We start from the raw sequence: 14,567 nt of genomic DNA, 5'->3' as shown, positions 1-14,567 counted from the left end.
GGCTTTTAGAAATATACGTGCTTGTAAGAGACGGGAAAAAGATTATACAATTCGCTTCAGCGGAAAATAGGACCGCAGACGCAAATCGTTTCAGCATTCTAGTTTTTTTATTCAGTATTTGTTTCGAGTTTAGGTGATTTTTGTACTTGGCGTTTCTGGGTTTTTTTTTAGAAGGAATTGCATTTGTACTGCAATGGCGCCGTTATAAGGAAATGGTTCGTGGTGCAGGCCCAAGGAGTCTTCCAACGATTCAGAACCCAGCCATTGACCCTTTATGGAAAAGAAATATTGCTATGCCGTTTCTTAAGAAATTAACCAACCCCGGGCTTATGTCAGTCCTGGCAAAACCTGGTACCTGCTGCACTAAACCGTACATTATTTATCTAAAAATATGCCATTTGAAGGCGCATCAACCTCATAAAATGGTTCCTCAAACTGTATACGAGGCAGATCTTATAAATGCTTAAAAGGGTCCAAACGGTTCTAACTTGTGAGAAATGAAGTGGCATCACTGTTGGCCCCAAATAGTCCTCATTCAATTTTCAGTACGCTTGCATAAATGAAAATATCATTGAATAATTTGCCAATAAAGCCTAGTACTCGTATTAATCTTCAACCGCAATGCATGTAGCATGGTCTTACTGTCAAGCAGCTGGATTTGTTTCGTTGACTATTTGAAAAAGATGAATCTGCTGGTTCACAAAGAAATAAACACATATGCAATGTTCAATTGATGTTTTTCTTATATTAATTAATAGTTTAAGGCTTCCTTGTAGGGTCGCTGATGCTTCGCAATTTTCTTCGCGCCATCTGCAGTCCAACTCCGATTCGCAATACGCCAACATGGGCCTTGGTTGTTCCGCTGATGCTGCATGAAGTCGCTCAGCATCTTGGCAATGGCTGGTGATGGCTTATTCAGGTGTCCCTTAGCGGGCGTTCTCTTTTCCTCCTCCCTATATAAGCCACCGCGACCTTCAGCTCCGCTTAATTTTTCGTCTCAACGCCGCTTCTGCTCGAACACACCGAAAGCTTAAATAAAAAATACAAGCTAAAAACCGGCCCTACGAAAAGCGTTAGCCGCCACCACAGCAGACTCCTCCTTTTTAAATTTCTTCAATTGATTTGTTCTCCGTTTGGCAACAAACCCAGCTGCTTGCCAGTAAGGCGATTCTACATGCATTGCGGGTGAACTTTGAAAACTTCGGTCACACTACAAAGAATACGATTTTTCGACTAGTGAAACTCTTAGCCGATCCAGCAGTTTAGGTCCGAGTCCCAATGGGCATATTGGACCTTGAGGAAGTGGGATCCGGATTGGGAACGGGGTTGTTCCGCCTGATGCTGCATAAAGTCGCCCAGCATCCTGGTAATAGCTGGTGATGGCTCCTCCAGCTGTCCCTTAGAGGGCGACCTTATTTAATTCTCCCCATAAAGCCGGTGTATCTTCCATCTCCGATTTAGCTGCCAAGTAGCGTGGAGGTGGAGTCCGGTGGTTCCTCAATGGAGAGCTCGAGCGAAATCCCACTCGGCATGTTCCTTCCCACTGGAATTCTCTAGTGGATCTCCTCCAACACTTCAACTATTCTGCGGATTTGCCCTGTCGTGGCATTGCTTCCTGTCGGTGAAATCCCACAATAAAAGGCAACAGCTTGGATTAGGCGTCCGTTTTCATCTGCACTGAACTCCCTTAGGCGGTTTTGGGGTTCCGCTTCCACACCGCAAAAGATTAAATTTCTTATTCTTTGGGCCGCGGCTAACGGCGTTCATCGAAATTCATTCGCTAAATCAGGTATTTTTCCTGGTATTTCCTTAGCTCATCTGAGTACCGCGCTGAAAAACAGACCCGACGAAAAGCGTTAGCCGCGTATTTGCCTCTCGCTCACTCCTATGGTTAGCTCGCGGCTCTCGTCGTTGTGAGTACTAGGCTTAAACCAATCAATTAAATTAATTTTGTAAGCCTGCGTAAAACGTTCTGTGTGAACGCCTTGTATATATTTTTCCCAATAACTTCTTAAGCAGTAGTGTGAAGACGGTGTACAGTCGATTTTTTTTCAAAAATGGCTTTCAATAAAGCAAGACTAAATTTGTTTCTATTCACTGTTTCCAATTTTTAAAAAATTTCCACTTTTAATAATTTGACTATTAAAGTAAGCAATTTTCACAGCTGAGTGGATGTTTGATAAAAGTAATATCGAATTCAGTTGAGATAATTATGTGTTAATACTTACAAATTATGTTTTACAGATATTTGATCCATCTTAAAAGGTTTTACCATGTACACATCATCAGACTTTTTGTAAATAAGGGTGGCTTATTGATTTTAGACGGCATTTTATCATCGTTGGATGTAAATAAGTGTAAAACCAACCAATAAAGAAAAATGCAATCTCAAGGGCAAGGTCAGCCATTGTCGCAACTGCAATCAGCGGCTCATTCATTATTACAACATCATTCAAATTCAACAGGGAGCAATTTAGCCGGAAAACAAAATGATCTCCAATCTTTATCCTCTGTTGGTAAGGAACAAACATACTTAACAAACAACGCATACATATGTACACGGTATAGTAATGAAATGAGCTATGGCTTTTTATACCCTTGCAGAGGGCATAATGATTTCAGTCAGAAGTTGGCAACACAGTAATGGAGACGATTTCGACCCCATAAAGTATATGTATTCTTTATCAGTAGCTCTAGACGAGTCGATCTAGCCATGCCAGACTTTACATTTCTACGCAGACAAGTCTCACCTAGTCTAAAGCTATCGGGATGAAACTTATCCAAGGTCTTCCTTCTATTGCAGCCGTATCGGACCATTGTATCCAATGGCTCCCATATGAATGATACATACATTTTTTTTAAGAATGTAAAGAAATTTATAACTTCGGTGCTTTTTGACATTTTAACATAAAAATTCGAACCAAATTTAAATTAAACCAGACGACTTCATTATATAGCTGCCATAGAAACGATTGAATAACTAATGTCAAAAGAATACAAACACCAATTTCGTTTTCGGTATACAGATACGGTAGTAAATTGGTATGAAGCAGTATATTACATTTTGTATAATTAGTTTATAGTTTTCAAAAAATCGGTAAGCTCTGAATTTACGATGCTCCCACGGGAATAACCTGCAAGCGTATAGCTTCTTTTCTTGTTATACTCGTTACTCGCAGAGTAAAAGGGTATACTAGATTCGTCGGAAAGTATGTAACAGACAGAAGGAAGCGTTTCCGACCCCATAAAGTATATATATTCTTGATCAGGATTACTAGCCGAGTCGATCTAGCCATGTCCGTCTGTCTGTCCGTCCGGATGAACGCTGAGATCTCGGAAACTATAAGAGCTAGGCTATCGAGATTTGGCGTGCAGATTCCTGAGCTTCTTACGCAGCGCAAGTTTGTTTCATCAGAGTGCCACGCCCACTCTAACGCCCACAAACCGCCCAAAACTGTGGCTCCTATACTAAGCAAAGAGCTAACAAAATGCTAAAAAAAATGCAGAAAACGTTTTTCTTTTTTTTTATTTGTACTAAGTGCGTACGAACGTACGTTCGCGACCCATGGAAATGCCCATATCCGATCGTCAGTGTGACCGTGTATTTTTACGGATTTTGATTTTATCTGCATGCCAAATTCGTCATGATCATGCCAATTCCCTATGGCAAATTGAAGCATATTACACATGCTATGATTGCATTTTGGCTCATGACAAGATATAATCAAACGTACTACATATTCGAAAGATTTGCCGCTCAGTTTTTCGAGCAAATCCAACCGGACTACTCCCAAATTTCTTAAGCTCCAATAACTCAGTCCCGAACTTCCACGTCTTATGGCTGTTGGCTCTATCGACATAGAGGTTTTTCTCTGGCGTTTATCTTCGCTGGCCAACTTTCCGGGACCTTTTCACGGCGATATACATAGACAATCCGAGTCTAACGCCCGTTGAAAAATTGTTGCACTTAAATTCAAAAACCAGTTGCGAAGCTCATTCAATAGTTTTGAAATACCCAATCACCAATGATGGCTTTCCCTCAGCCTGGATAAATCTAACGGAGCGTTTCGAAAATAAGCGATTGAAGATGAACAGTTACCTGAGAACTGTCTTCAATGTGCAATCCATAGCACAGGAGTCTGGATAAGCTTTAAAGGAACTTCAACGCACTATTCAAGGTTGTTTAACATCCTTACAATTTTTTAGCATTAATGTTGAGAATTGGGACCCTGGTTTATTCAGCTGGGAAAAAAAAAAAATAGCACCACCTACTCGAGCAATGTTTGGATAGCCACCCTACCTATATTTTTAGCTCTGTCAAAACATGCAATATCTTTTTGGAATTGGATTGCAACATAGAATCAGAAAGTGAAAAAATATGTAGATATTTTTTTTAGTTTTTAAAATATTTAAGAAACTTTATTAAAACTCGAAAAACTTAACGAAAAAAATAATAGCACCACTTTTCAAAAATGGGTTTAAAATTATAGGTACTACCAATTATAGGAACTTATCTCATGAATATGAGATAACAATATTGAACTCTTAAATCTATGATTATATTCTTCATTTAAAACTTTGTGGTGTATCTCTGTAAGATTTTCCATCCTTTATCAACTTTTGGATGATATCACGCTTTTCCTCAGTGCATTGCTTTTCACGTCCCATTTCAATGGTATTATCAAACTTTTTATGTTCAAAATATTGAAATTACAGATAAATCTAATTGACCCGTGCTTTGTATTAAGGATATTCGGCAAAATATGGGGTTTTTGCTAATAAAATTGGTAGTGGTGCTATTTTATTTTTCTCCATTTTTTGGGCTTCTTTAATAAAACACTAAAAAATAAATTTATAGGCAGGATTTAAAAATGGGTAACACATTTTTTGGTTAGAAAGAACACTAAAGAGTACAAAAAAATTTTGTGTTGGAGAAAAACAAACACTGAAAACAATTTTATGTTACCCAGAAGAAAATGTATTGAAGTGGTGCTATTATTTTTTTCGCCACTGTATGTGCTCGACAAAACTTCCAAAGACCACGCTCTCATTATGTGAAATATCCATATCGTAAAAGTTTGTATGGGACTTTAACCCAATGTCTTGAAAACTAGAAATGGTTCGTGTAAATTTCACAAATATCAATTTTGTGTTTCTGTTTAATTTGCAGCATATCGCTGTGCCAGCGCCATTCAGAAAAGAAATATTCCCAAATGGCATGCTGATTTAAGGCCATTATAACCAGGTTTGCCATTTCAGCATTTTCCCCGTCAAATTGAGCAGCTGGAATTCCACAATTTTTTTTTAATTTAAAAACTTTTTTTACTTTGTTAAAATGTTAAATATGTATTTCTAACGGCAAAGTATCGATTCACTTATATCAAATAATTTTTTCAAGAGTTCACACTTAAATTGGTTCGAATTTCACCGCTAGCATTGTGAAATTCGTTTGCAAAACCGAACAAAATAAATTGGTTTATTAATGAATTTTTTTTAAGTAGAAATTAATTTCGCTCCTTTAATAAAACCTTTTCTTTTGCCTGTTAGAAATATATTTATTTTAAATGCTAAGTTGAACGAGACTATTGTTGAATTGTTAAATCAAATTGCTGCTAGAGAAAATACTATTTAGGATATTTCCGGACCCATCTTCGCGGTTTTACTAAGCATCAAACGGATCAGCCCATACAATCTTGTTGATTTTTTTCTTTATTAAAAGTATTGGATTATTTTGTTACGTTTCCAATAAGAATTTTATATTAAAAATTCAAGGAATATATGATGGACGTTGATGCACTACGAGCAGTACAAACAAGTGGCCCGACGACACTTGGGCAAAAAATGCGAGTTCGCGCGGAAAATACAAAAAACATATAGAGACGGGACACAAATGAAAATAAAAGAAGCAACTAAGAATGAAGCAAATGAGTTAAAATATTATTTTTTAATACCTGGATAAAAGTTGAAGTGCAAATTAAATGATAAAGGTTGTTATAATTATTACATAGAACGCGAAAGGGCTCGAGCAGACAAAAATTTGATGTACATCGTGGCAAATTAAGGGGATAATAATTTCGTGTTAGTCCAACAGGAACATTGAAAGTTAGGCGGTTTACAAGTTCTACAGATTCAATATCACCTCTATTAAACAACAAAAATTTGCGTTCCATTGCGGCCAACAGTAAAAATTCGCAAACAGGATTTAAAAAAATAAAAAGCATATTTTCTGTTAAGCCCCACAAAGCAAAAATTTCTTATTTCTCAGCACTTCAATCACTGGTTTTGTTAGTCAATTTTGCATTTTTCATATGGATTCTGTATTTGTGTATTTGTTGTTGGATGTCCCATTTTTTGTGGTGTCCTACAATTTTTGCTAACGGTGAATGATATTTTCGACGACACCCATTTAGTGCAAAGCTCCCCTGAATATTAGTGAACAGAGGGAAAAGACCAAAACTGGCATAAAGTCAACATATAAACGTAGAAAATAAAAATCATCATCATTGCCTTTCATATTCTTATATATTTTATGACTTTAGTCAGAAGTTTGCAGCGCAGTGAAGGAGACGTTTCCGCCATATAAAGTATAAGGGTTGTTCTTTTAGAAACCGAACAACTTTTTGGTCACATTTTTGATTTTCTTGAATTTTTTTTACGTATACTATTCAGTAAATAACTAAACACGTGAATCACAATTTCACTAAAAATTTGGGTTAGAATGTTGAAAAATACCCTCTGTTTGAACATCTGCTTAAGCGGTCGGCAGCTTCCCATTAAGCGGGCGTAGGGAATTGCTCTGCTCTGCCTCTGCCGTCAGACAGCAGTCGTCACACTCATCATACTGCAGTACTATTCATCGCTTTTTAGGCACATCACTACAAAAAGGTCATCACCGAGCGCATACTCAGCGCTTATTTGGTAGAAAAGTGTTGATGAAACTTGCGCTGCGCAGGAATCTGTAGAGTCCCAACTTTGTAGCTTTTATGGTTTTCGGGATAACAGAGGTCTTATGGACAGAGGTTTTATTGGGTCTGAAACGCATCCCTCTGCCTTTTACATACTTTCTAACGAATCGAATATACCCTTTTAATCTAGGAGTATATTCTTCGGCTTCTTGCGCAGTGCAAGTTTGTTTCAAGGGTGCCACGCCCACTATAATGCCCACAAACGCCATTAGCGCTAGAACTCTTATTGTGCAAGGACCTCTCAACAATGATGGGGTGCAGTAGCTTCAGGTTCAGCTCGTAGCCATTCGCCATCCGGGAAAGTCTTCAAATCTTCAAAAATCTATTGTAAAGTTAAAAAAACATGTTTTTAGAGTACTAAAACTGGGGATATAAATGTTTAGAGAAAATTTTTAAAAAATATTGCGTTTAGCAAACTTATTTGTATACTTAAAAAAAATTTTAAAGCAAATCGAATATGTATAAAAATTTTTTTTTTAAGTCCGTTTTATAATAGCATATACAGCTGCCAAAAATATAATAGCACCACTAACACAAAAATGTTTAATTAGTTACCCTACTTATATTTTTAAGTTCCTTGACTCTCAAATCATTTTTTATATGGCCATACAAAACAAAATAAGAAATAGAAACAAAATATTTACTGGACTAACGGCCAGCCGATGTTTATATGTATACCATTGCAGGTCGATTCTATGGGATCAAGGTAAGTATATACAGAGCTTTCCGACTTTTAGAAAATTAAAAATAAACACAGAAATATCAATAATTTCAAGATAAAGTAAAATTTGGATTTACTATCTTATACGTTTTGCCGATAACAAAATAAAACCAATTTTATATATTTTTACATTAATTTTGCGATTATTCCTATGGCAGCTTTATAATATAGTAGTCCGATTTTTATAATTTTTTTCCGTAATGAATAATGTGATATTCCAGAGTAGAATAGAATGTCAACGAAAATAAAATATTTAAAAAATGATATTCCTAAGACCAAAAGATAATATGTCAAGAAACCACGATGCTATAACTTAAAAAGAAATGTTTTCATTATTTTTCCGATTATTCCTATGGGGCTTGGTCCAACCCGACTCGTTCAGACTTATATACTACGTGTAAAAAGATATAAGATTGAAATAAGAATTTTGGGAAGGTTTTATCGCGATAGCTTTAAAACTGAGAGATCAGTTTGCGTAGAAACGGACAGGCGGACGGACAGACAGAGGAACGTACAGACGGGCAAGATCGACTCGTCATTATACCCTCTGCAAAGGAATAAAAATGTACAAAAAACTAAAAAAAAAAAACGATTTGTGTCGTCTTAGATTTTAATAATAAAAAAAACTCGAAGATTTTTGGTTGGGTTATGATCAAGCGACTAAACAAGTCACTTACCTCTATTACTTTATGAGCACTTTCGAATTATATATAGTTATCCTGACGTTGAACCTGGTCTAATTTTTTGCTCGATGATTTAATTGAAACATATTTTATATTCACCTTGGGCTAGGAACAACTACCTTATACCAAATTACATCATAAGTTAATTCATGAAGGATGTATCCATTGTATTGGACTTAGTTTAATAGGAAGAATAATAATAATAATAATGATAATGACTGTTGTGCTATTATGTTTTGGTTTATTATATTGTTTAAAGGATCCTTAAATTATTAAAAGGTGCCCCTTTTACAAAACTTAACTTTGCCTTAATTAACTCCCATTTGTTTTAGTTAAGCAACTGACTTGTTTCTTGAGGATCCTCATGCGCCTGTAAATATTTTACGCATTTATGAAAGGAACTCTTTTTTTAGTGCGTGTTTCTGAAACTTGTTATCTAAAACAATAAATAATGTTTTTAATACTCGTATTCGATCTTATTTTAAGCACCTGCTGTAGTTTAGTATTGGGCCTGATAAGATCTTTGGTGCATACATTAACATTTTCGGATAGAAAAATGGGTCTTAACTCGGAGATTCTGTGTTGTCCATGACAGTTCATGTCATATTTAATAACGATATACCAAAACATAACCATTCGAACCGTTTTTCTCGACCGTTTTTATCCAATATGTTTTTTTCACATAACCTTACTGTCGGGTCACGCAGCCGCAGCAGCTAATTAACGTCTTAATTCGATCTCTTATATTAATTGCATCGCAAAAGGTATCTCTCTCTATCTAGCTCTCTCATTTTTGTGTACTTGCATTCTTGGACCCAGCATTCGGTGGTCCCTTTGTAAAATCAGTTCGAATTCTGATCTCGGCATTAACATTAACGTTAACGCACTCTCGTCTCGCCTGCTGTACTCTCTTTCGCTAATAAATTGTTAACGAGCATAAAGCAACCCGAAATATCGTATTTTAATTTTGTAATAACTAATAAAAAAGCTTATTAGTTCAACATTGGTGACCCCGACGTGATCTGTACATAAATAATAATAAGTGCAAATCATAAAAGTCTATTTATTGACGTTTTCGTTCTTGCGGCTGCGGTGCATTGGCGGAGCAACAAATCATAAAGCCTTAAATGCAGTGAACGCTATAAATAAATAGCAGTTGGTGACTGCGAATTTCGGGAATTTCGTCTGCTGGGTTTGTTATTGTTGTTGTAGCCATGCCTACGGGAACTTTTTGAAGATGTTACCGCTGATGCAAACAGGGCAATGTTTTTAATGCGCAAGGCAACTGCATTATTTAATAGAGAGGAGCCTTTAGGGGATTCCCTATCAAGTGCGGCGTTAACTTCATGCGACGAATCCGGTCTTCATGTGAGGTTGGAGTTGATTGATGAGCTTCAAGAATCATTTAAAAAGGTTCTCAGTGAGCTCGTAGAATTGGATTTCGAGGAAATTGAAAATGATTTGAGTGAGAAATTTGATGACATTCTCGTAATTCTGAAGACATCGGATCGAGCCGAAACTTCAAAGCGCGCCTCACAGCTTCTTTCGCACTCAACTTTTGTTGACGGCTTCACTCCCGGAGTTTTCGGCCCCCAGCAGCGTCAGCCTCGACAAAGGGCAACTTTACTGCCCCCACTTAAACTTCATAAATTCGCTTTAGTTATGCAAAGGGGTCTGATTTTTATTCTACGTTTATCACGATCATAGATAGTTATCCGGACCTTGCCAACGTAGAAATGCTGCAGCATCTACGATCATGCCTGAGGGACACTGCGTTCGAAACTATTCGCTCGCTGGAAATTTCGGATGGCAACTACGCCATTGCTTTGGATTTGCTGCAAAATAGATTTGATATTCGTCGTTTGGTTTTTCAGGCACACATAACTGAGATCCTGGGACTAAAGGCGGTGCAGAGTGGTTCCGTCAGATAAATTCAACGCTCATATTCGTGCTCTCAAAGGACTGGGCACGACGGAGCAAATCGAAGGATGCATCACCGTCCAAGTCCTGTTCCAAAGGTTTTATCCGGCAAGTCAGGCAAAGTGGGAAGAGCGTTTAGAGGACACTGCCTTCGTCAACTTAATTCCTACGTGGGAGTCAATTGCATCATTTCTGGAGCAGCACTCCTGGACGTTGGAGACTATGGGTACAGAATACCCAATACGCGTAGATCAGCATTTGTTGCCTCGAATTCTAACCCTTGGATCTGTATGTTCTGTAATGATGCGGGTCACTCCATTTCTTATTGTCAGAATTTTAAAACCCTGTCTCCTACGAGTAGGCTTCAAGAAGCGAAACGGCTCAGCCTCTGCTTAAATTGTCTTAAGGTTGGTCATCAGGTTAGGCAATACAATTCCAGTAATTGTCGTGCATGCGGATCTAAGCACCACACCCTGCTTCACCTGGGAAACTTAGCTTCTTTTTCTTCACAAGAAGGAGCACAGCTTCAAGAAGCACTCCCCTCTGCCTCACCCTCTGCACTGCCTTCCACTTCGACTGCTCTTATTGCACAGGATTTTATTAATGATATTGTGCTCTTAGCAACGGCTAGCGTTTTAGTAAAAAACCGTTCCCTGTCGAGCTTTACTCGGTTCGGGCTCTCAACTGCATCTAATAACGTCCCGATTCGCAAATCAGCTTCAAATAAAGAAAATAATATCTTCAAAATCTGTAACTGGAATAGGAGATTCCAGTTTATTACGATTCAGTCCCGAACTTCCGAATACTCAGCCAACATTACCGCGGTGATTGCTCCGAACATAACAGAGCGACAGCCTAGCTTCAAAGTCGACATCGGCAACTGGAACATCCTAAAAATATACAGTTAGCTGACCCAAGGTTTTATACTCCCCAGCGGGTGGACCTTTTAATCGGAGCCAGCCTCTTTTCCGAGATGTTGTGCGTTGACCAAATCAAGCTCCCACCTTTCCAATGGCTCGTCCTAATTGTCGTCTCAAGATGTACCTCTCGCTTGTAGAGAGAATAGTTTCTATCGGTTAGATGATCTTCTTCGACTATTTTGGGAAGTGGAAAGCTGCGCCGAACCAATTATACGCGCTACTAAGGAAGAATTGGACTGTGAAGCACATTTCGTAAGACACTTCGTTCGTTTGACAGCTGGTAATTATTCTGTTCGTCTGCCTGCCAAGCTCAATTTAGATCTCTTGGGAGAGTTCTAGCAGCAAGCTTATCGAAAATTCTTGTACCTAGAGAGAAAGCTAAATCGTCAGCCACCCTTGAAGGCTCAATATGCAGCATTCATAAACGAATACCTCGATCTAGGACATCAGTTTCTGCCGCTGACATCGGGTCGTGTCGATACTTCTTGCCTCATCATTGCGTCATAAAGGCGTCATAAAGATAGCTTCACCACAAAGCTTCGCGTATCTTTTGATGGATCGGCAGCCAGTTCCTCAGGCTATTCTCTCAACGATGTTTTTATGGCAGGCCCTGTAATTCAGCCTAAGCTGTTCCAGATTCTTCTTCGGTTTCGTTCACACCCAGTGGCACTCACAGAAGACATTTGCAAAATGTACAGTTCTTTTAGGGTTCAGCCTTGTGACAGCCATTAGCAATGCATTTTGTGGCGGGATGCCCCCAGGACCAATTGCGGGTGTTTAAGCTAGACACCGTTACTTTTGGCACGAAGCCAGCATCATTTCTGGGTGTGCGAGCTATGCATCAGTTGTCAGCAGACTCTCAGAGCGAGATTCATGGATTTTGTGATGCATAGCAGCATATGGTGCCTGTGTCTACATCGTTTGCAACGGACGATCTCAATTACTTTGCTCAAAGTGAAGAAGGGTAGACCCCTTGAAAACACTCACTATGCCCAAGCTGGAACTTTGTGGGGCTAAACTCCTGTCTAGGCTCATCGCAGAAGTGGCTGGGACGAGTGCATTTGAGGGAAAGTTGTACTGCTGGAGCGACTCTGCTGTTGCGCTTTCATGGATCCGAGACGAGCCTTTCAGATTCAATATTTTTGTAGCGAACCGAGTAGCTGTCATTCAAGAGCTTACTGAGCCAGGGGAGTGGCGATATGTTCCAGCTTCTTTAAATCCAGCTGAAATTCTCTCCCGAGGTGCTTTTCCTGTTGAGCTCAACGAGTCTCTTCTCTGGGCTCATGGACCAAAATTCTTTTGTGGCCCCAAAGCTGACTGGCCGACCCCAATCTTTGCTGAAAAGCCAACGCTTGAGGTTCGCCGGAGGATTCTACTAATAAAATCTTCATACGAAGAAATAGTGGCCAGTTCAAAATTTGCCAATTCTTTTGCTGCCCTTCAAAGAATTTTCGGATACGTCTATAAGTTTAGTAATCGCATCCGTCGCCCTACGCTCTCGGTGTCTGATCTTCAAGGCGGAACTCTGCTTATGTTGCTTCGTCTTGTTCAGCGCTCACATTTATGGGATGACATCAAATCATTACAGTCAAAGGGATTGGTGCACTCATCCAGCTCGCTCGCATCTCTTTCGCCATTCATTGATCAATTTGGGCTTCTTAGAGTGGATGGTCGGCTAAGGAATTCTTCGCTGGATTTTTATGAGCGTCATTGCCATTATTGCTCACTTTCATGAACGCAATCTGCACTCTGGGCCACGGCCACTACTCGGCATAATTCGATCCCAATATTGGCCTATTGGGGGGAGGAAGACGGTGATAAAGGCAGTAAACAAATGTATGAATGAAGCCTCGAGTAGTGGAGCATATAATAGCGGATCTTCCAAAGGGACGACTTCATGGATCTCATGCATTCGAAGTCACTGGCACTGACTTTTGCGGGCCATTTCTCTTCAAGTCAGAGGTGCGAAGCAAGCCTCCAGTAAAATACTACGTTTGTATCTTCATTTGTTTCGCCACAAAGGCTATTCATTTGGAGTTGATCAAGGATCTCTCTACGGTGTCGTTTCTACATGGCCCCAAACGATTTATATGCACTAGAAGAAGGCCGCGGCAGATTTGGTCTGATAATGCAACCAGCTTTGTTGGCGCTCGCAATAAGCTGCTCGAACTAAGGCACTTATTCCTCAGCAATGATCATCAGAGAGCTACATTGCTCTTTTGCCTAGCGGAGGCTATTGATTGGTGTTTTATTCCTTCTAGGTCGCCACACTTTGGCGGTCTTTGGGAAGCGGCTGTGAAGGTCGCTAAGCATAATTTCTACCGCGCTGTTGGCACTGCTGTTTTAGCCTTTGAGGAGTTGCGGACCCTGGTGTGTCCCATTTCGGCGGATGTTAATTCTCGACCATTAGTCTCGATTGCAGAAAATTCCGCTGATCTGGATGTATTAACCCCAGCACATATATTGAATGGTGGTCCGCCTTCCTCTTTCGTCGAGCCGGATGTGACCAGTCTTAACTTCAATCACTTGGATGGATGGTATCGCGTGGCCTACTTGCAGCAGATCTTTCTGTCCCGATGGAAGGAGGAATACTTAACACCACTGCAGCAGAGCTCCAAGTGGCGCACCCCAAAACCTGGCCAGGTTTTCGATGACTTAGTCCTGGTCAAGGACGAAAACTGGCCTCCCATGAAGTGGCCCCTCGCCTGTTCGGTTTAAATGGGGTTGCTCGAGTTGCCGTTCTGAAGACAGCATCAGGAGTGACAAAGCGAGCAGTAAACAAGCTGTGTCTGCTACCCCTTAATGATGATGTTGAAACCCAGGCTTCCAACGGGGGGAGTGTGTCCGGTCACGCAGCCGCAGCAGCTAACTAACGTCTTAATTCGATCTCTTATATTAATTGCATCGCGAAAGGTATCTCTCTCTATCTAGCTCTCTCATTTTTGTGTACTTGGATTCTTGGGCCCAGCATTCGGCGGTCCCTTTGTAAAATCAGTACGAATTCTGATCTCGGCATTAACATTAACATTAACGCACTCTCGTCTCGCCTGCTGTACTCTCTTTCGTTAATAAATTGTTAAAAAGCATAAAGCAACGCGAAATTTCGTATTTTAATTTTTCAATAACTAATAAAAAAGCTTATTAGTTCAACACTTACATTGCTAAATGATAACACCAGTTTACAAAAAAAAAATTGATGAAATACGCCTTCAAAGAAACCTTTGTTTTCCTTGATTAAGAAAAGGGCACTTAAAATTGTTTCTATGGTACCAATTTTTTTAAGTGTAAAAACGTTTTTCGCACTTTTTTATTTTCTAACTTTCTAATTTAAAGTCTGAAAACCAGGAAATGTTAATTT

The 14,567-nt window shown here is 39.4% G+C and overlaps 1 protein-coding gene across 9 annotated transcripts in view; it reads left to right on the top strand.

The window, feature by feature from the left end:
- Positions 1-2,040: 2,040 nt before the first annotated feature.
- The window catches only part of LOC119559353 (UDP-N-acetylglucosamine--peptide N-acetylglucosaminyltransferase 110 kDa subunit), a 286,535-nt gene continuing 274,008 nt past the window's right edge, over positions 2,041-14,567 (top strand). For 8 of the 9 annotated variants that reach the window (XR_005220745.1, XR_005220746.1, XM_037872396.1 and 5 more), the window contains exons 1-2: positions 2,041-2,185; positions 2,245-2,516. Coding sequence is in view for 7 of the 9 variants with exons in the window: in XM_037872396.1 (XP_037728324.1) it covers positions 2,381-2,516 (136 nt within the window). In the remaining 2 variants the exon portion in view is untranslated. The remainder of the gene's footprint in view (positions 2,186-2,244; positions 2,517-14,567) is intronic. The other variant, XM_037872397.1, reaches the window with a different exon arrangement.

The sequence above is a fragment of the Drosophila subpulchrella genome, unplaced genomic scaffold (genome assembly GCF_014743375.2).
Source record: "Drosophila subpulchrella strain 33 F10 #4 breed RU33 unplaced genomic scaffold, RU_Dsub_v1.1 Primary Assembly Seq22, whole genome shotgun sequence".
Lineage (NCBI taxonomy): Eukaryota > Metazoa > Arthropoda > Insecta > Diptera > Drosophilidae > Drosophila > Drosophila subpulchrella.
Note: the sequence above shows the minus strand (reverse complement) of the source record. Positions and strands in the feature narration are given on the sequence as shown.